At 37.5% G+C, this 5,189-nt stretch overlaps 1 protein-coding gene across 1 annotated transcript; it reads left to right on the top strand.

The window, feature by feature from the left end:
- The first annotated feature begins 3,247 nt into the window (after positions 1-3,247).
- LOC121026636 (olfactory receptor 4K3-like) lies at positions 3,248-4,186 on the top strand. The gene has a single exon (XM_040469429.1). It carries the CDS (start codon positions 3,248-3,250, stop codon positions 4,184-4,186), a length of 939 nt encoding a protein of 312 aa, XP_040325363.1.
- Positions 4,187-5,189: the final 1,003 nt, after the last annotated feature.

The raw sequence follows: 5,189 nt of genomic DNA, 5'->3' as shown, positions 1-5,189 counted from the left end.
GAGCTAGCTGTCACCTGCCCATCTATGTAAATCATCTAACTTCTGCTGGGATTGACACCAATATCTCAGTTCCCTTTATGTCATGGTACATACAGGGCAAAAGAAATAAAGTTACATTCTCCTAATACACGAAGAAATAAAAGGCTTGAAATGCCTTTCTCTTATACTTTCACTTGTATTTAACTAGACTAATTTGAATCTACTTTGAAAAGGGTGGATTTTTATTGCATGATGCCCTCAACACCCAGCTTTTCCTCAGGGAACCTTGGAAGCTAAGGATCCCCGAAGAGCATGATAGGAAAAACCTTTCCAAATACGGGGCTCTACTTAAAACACAGAGATAGAGATGGAAAGCCTCCAATACTCTTCATAGTGCACACTTGGCACACTGAGGAGGACACAGTCCCTCCAATAATGCTTATGGCAGAAAATTACCTGGAATTCATTTCACCTAAAGCAGACTCTGGAGTAAGCCCTCTCAGTAAGCAGCGAAGAAACCAGTTTCAGAGGTGATCTGTGTAGTGTAAGTATATCCCAGATAATTGATGTTTGAACTCACACTTTTAATGTCTTCCTCACAGGTTAAGACTAAATTCTTTTTTTTTTTTTTTTCCTAAAGCATTATTTTCCATACCTATCTATAGAGCTTAGAGTTCTGAATGTGTCATTTGGTTCATGTCTTCTGGGAAAGATTATGGGTTTTCTCTCCCAACAAATCCCTGGGACTTCCGAATTCCTAACAGCATTTCAAATACTAACAACAGCATTGCCTTTCTATGACCTTAAATGCTGCCAGATGCCCAGGTTGGGGAAGATGGGTTCTCAAAAACCCTCCAACTTATCCTGACATTTTCTAATTCCTTTTGGATTTTACTTGTTTTCCCCTGAACAAAGCAGCAAATGGAGAAATGTTTCAGTCAAAAACTGTAGGGCAAAGTACCTAAAATTCAAGACAATGAAACTGAATAGATTTTAATGTGAACCTGTGTATCTCACTCCTATCGTTACTAGCCATTTACATTTATTTGTGTCTCTTTTACCTCTTCACAGAACAAAAAGTCTTATTTCAGAAGACTTTTTTTTATGTTTATTTATTTTTGAGAGACAGAGACAAAGCATGAGTGGGGGAGGGGCAGTGAGAAAGAAAGAGAGAGGAAGACACAGATCTGAAGCAGGCTCCAGGCTCTGAGCTGTCAATACAGAGCCCCATGTGGCGCTCAAACCCATGGACCAGACCACGAGACCATGACCTAAGCTGAAGCTGGACACTTAACCTACTGAGACATCCAGGCTCCCCTGTCTTACTTATCTTCTAAAAAAAAAAATTTAAGAAATTTTATTTATTTTTTTAGTCTTGTCAAAATCAAGGTTTCAACCAGGTGCCATTTCTAGCAGGAAAATTATATTGGAAGTTTGGACTCACAAAGACCTGTTTATATTCTAGTTTTTTTTTTTTTTTTACTTTTTATTTTACAACTTGGAAAATAGATAATTTGTGTATGTATGTACATAGTTCGTGAGGTTTATGTGAAGTATTCTAACCAAAAAATATATTAAAGGACATTAAAATAAATAATTAGAATTCAATAGTGAGATGATATTAACAAGGACATCATAAGCACATGTTGATTTTTCTAATAAAGTCTTACTTTTTGTGGAAAAATACTTAGAAGGAGAAAGAACAAAACCTAATAGGAAAAAGTAAAACAGAAAAAAAAAACGGAATAAAAAGAAAGGCAAATCATCCTTCAAAATGGAGAAAATGCTTAAAATCACAATAAGAAATTAAAACTACATACACTTGCCATTTCTCATCATCATATGACAATAACATCACATTGCACATCCTGTGAAACACAGGTAATTCATACATTGCTGGTGGAAATGCAAAATGCTTTAAGCCCGGCAGAAGGATTACAAACACATGAATAAATAAGACAGATAACTGTTTTCAAGGTGCTTAACATAGATGTGCTATATAATTCGAGCTAGTTTGTCGCTTTTATAATCTGAACTTTTAAAAAAATTAGGTTATGAGAAAGATGGAGATATGAAGAGAAACCAAAGAAGAAATGGAAAAAGAGAAGGAAAAATGAAAAAAGACCTTGGCCTCCTGGCTTACAGAAAATAGTAAACATATGTATTTCCACAGAGCTCAAGTTAAACAATAGAAATGAAGAGTTTACATACAAACGAACTTAGAATTTACATTTTCCCTTGAAGAACAATCAGGAGTAAAAGTAGCTTTCATATATCCTTCCTTTAGGGCAGCCTCAAAAAAGAAATCTCTGTTACCAATGAGAACCCAGAACTGGGGACCATCAAGGCATGTTAATGTTACTCAGGCCAAGGGAAACAGGAGTTTGTGGTCATATTCTTCCATGGGGAGATTCCAAATGCAGGGAAATACTGGATACTAGGAACGCACAGTCAGTAACTGGGGTCTCTTTGGAAACACAACTATCTTTTCTCAAGTCATTTGGTGAACGGTTTTTCCCAGAGTCAGTGAAATAATTGGTTCAGTCTGCTAACACATTTTCACAAAGCAATATTTGTTTCTGGGAAGCAAGTTTTGTGTCAGAAATGTAGCATTTGATTATCTCCCGGATTCTGGGAAATAACTTCTGAATATATTTAAACCTACTCATTTTCCTGCAGGAGAGGCACATTGAAGCCTTGGAGAAATTATTTACCCAATATATTACTATTGAAATTTTTAACCAGAATATTCATTTTTTATTCCCATAACAACTATACTTAAGCTAGGTAAGGCTTTTGACCTACCCTTCTATACTTAGCTCTCCTTCTGGGCCATCAGACTGTGCCTACTTACAAATTCACAAAAACTTTATTTTCCATTTTGAGCTTTTTTTTAATATAAAAAAAAATTTTAATGTTTATTTATTTTTGAGACAGAGAGAGACAGATAATGAGCAGGGAAGAGGCAGAGAGAGAGGGAGACACAGAATGTGAAGCAGGCTCCAGGCTCTGAGCTGTCAGCACAGAGCCCGACGCGGGGCTCGACCTCATGAACTGTGAGATCATGACCTGAGCCGAAGTCGGACACTTAACCGACTGAGGCACCCAGGCACCCCCATTTTGAGCTTTTGTACAATGGTATGATTTGAATTTTTGACATGAATACTATTTATCTGCTCCTCAGCACCTGAGCATTAATTAGATTTTTCTTTCCATTCTAGAAGTTCTTAGTTCTTCCTTTAGGTCACATGAGAACACAACGTACTAAATGGAGGAAGCTAACCAGTCTGTGGTGTCTGAGTTTATTTTTCGTGGACTCTGTAATTCAAGAGAGGTCCAGAACTTCCTCTTACTGCCATTTTCCATGCTTTACCTGATGACGGTTGTGGGCAACCTCCTTGTCGTGTTCTTATTCATCACTGACCCTCATCTCCATTCCCCGATGTACTTCCTCTTAGCCAATCTCTCATTTGTGGACTTCTGCCTTTCCTCAGTAACTACCCCTAAACTGACCATAGACTTCCTAAAGGAAAATAAGACCATCTCCTTCGATGGCTGCATGAGCCAGATCCTCTGTGTGCATTTTTTTGGAGGGAGTGAGATGGTGCTACTCGTGACAATGGCCTATGACCGTTATGTGGCCATCTGCAAGCCACTCCATTATTCCAGCATCATGGACAGACAAAAGTGCATCTGGCTGGTTTTGGTATCATGGGCCATTGGCTTTGTGCATGCCATGAGCCAACTAGCTATGATTTTAGATCTGCCCTTCTGTGGACCCAGAACAGTGGACAGTTTTTTCTGTGATATCCCTTTGGTGATCAAATTGGCCTGCATGGATACACATACTCTGGGAATATTGATAAATGCTGACAGCGGGGTCTTGGCAACAACTTGCTTCATTATCCTACTCATCTCCTACACCTATATCCTAGTAGCAGTGCGCCTTCACTCTAAGAATGGAGCATCAAAGGCACTGTCTACCTGTACTGCCCACATCACAGTGGTGCTGCTGTTCTTTGGACCCTGCATCTTCATCTATCTGTGGCCACTTAGCATCACTTGGGTGGACAAGTTTCTTGCTGTGTTTTACACAGTAATCACACCTCTCCTGAATCCAGCCATTTACACACTGAGAAATAAAGACATCAGGAATGCCATAAAGAGACTGATAAGTCAGCATATGGATTCAAAGGATAATTTCTAGTTTTCTCATTAAATCAGAAATTGCACCCTTTGCATCCAAATTTGGCCACATTTTTACCTATAAACTGAACTGGAAACATGACCTGTTCATCATACCTACAGCTTTAAGTATTCCCAGATGTATGGTTTGTGTTTATTCCATTATGAAAATGTGTTCAAATCTCCACAAATTATATTCTTACCACTTGGAGAGGATAATAATTGAAAATAATAATTTGTATAAATATTCCTTTATATTTATTCAAATATTTCCAGATGACATTGATAATGATAATGATAAGAATAATAAATACTACCATTAGTTTACCAATAATCCCTACACCATGCTAAGCATTTTACCTAGTTTTCGTATGTTACAAAACCACTGAGTTAATTATCATTATTCTCATTTCTAATAATACTTGATTTACTTACTTTAATTCTAACTTAGCTAGAGAGGATAATAAAGATATTTGAGTGATCTACATCTCACTAGAAATAAAGATATTTGAGTGATCTACATCTCATTAGAAAAAAAATGAATCAAATTATAATGTTATTGCCCTTGTACTCCACAGCATAACCCTTATAGTTCAAATTTTCAAGTCTTTTTTTTCAATCTTTAACATTTATTCAGTTTTTGAGAGACAGAGAGAGAGCATAAGTGGAGGAGGGGCAGAGAGAGAGGGGAGACACAGAATCTGAAGCAGGCTCCAGGCTCTGAGCAGTCAGCACAGAGCCCAACACGTAGCTTGAACCCACGAACAGCGAGATCATGACCAGAGCCAAAGTCGGATGCTTAACTGACTGAGCCACCCAGGAGCCCCAAGTTTTCAAGTCTTAACTATTGATTCAAACATTGAATTTCTCTTCACATATTTTTTTGCTAAATAAAACAGGAAAAGTATTCACAACTTCTTGAAACATTACCTATTTTCTTATGTGAATAAATGAATTTCATGATTCTAATTTTACCTGATGTTAAAGCAATAAGAAAGGATTGCTAGTAGACGGGAAGAATGTGT

Source organism: Herpailurus yagouaroundi, unplaced genomic scaffold (assembly GCF_014898765.1).
Source record: "Herpailurus yagouaroundi ecotype Mexico unplaced genomic scaffold, PumYag 149903, whole genome shotgun sequence".
Classification (NCBI taxonomy): Eukaryota; Metazoa; Chordata; class Mammalia; order Carnivora; family Felidae; genus Herpailurus; species Herpailurus yagouaroundi.
The sequence above is the reverse complement of the archived record's forward strand: the minus strand, read 5'-3'. Positions and strand labels throughout refer to the sequence as shown.

Excerpts from the sequence above, each read along its gene's own strand:
- LOC121026636 (XM_040469429.1), top strand. The coding sequence starts at position 3,248 with ATGGAGGAAGCTAACCAGTCTGTGGTGTCTGAGTTTATTTTTCGTGGA.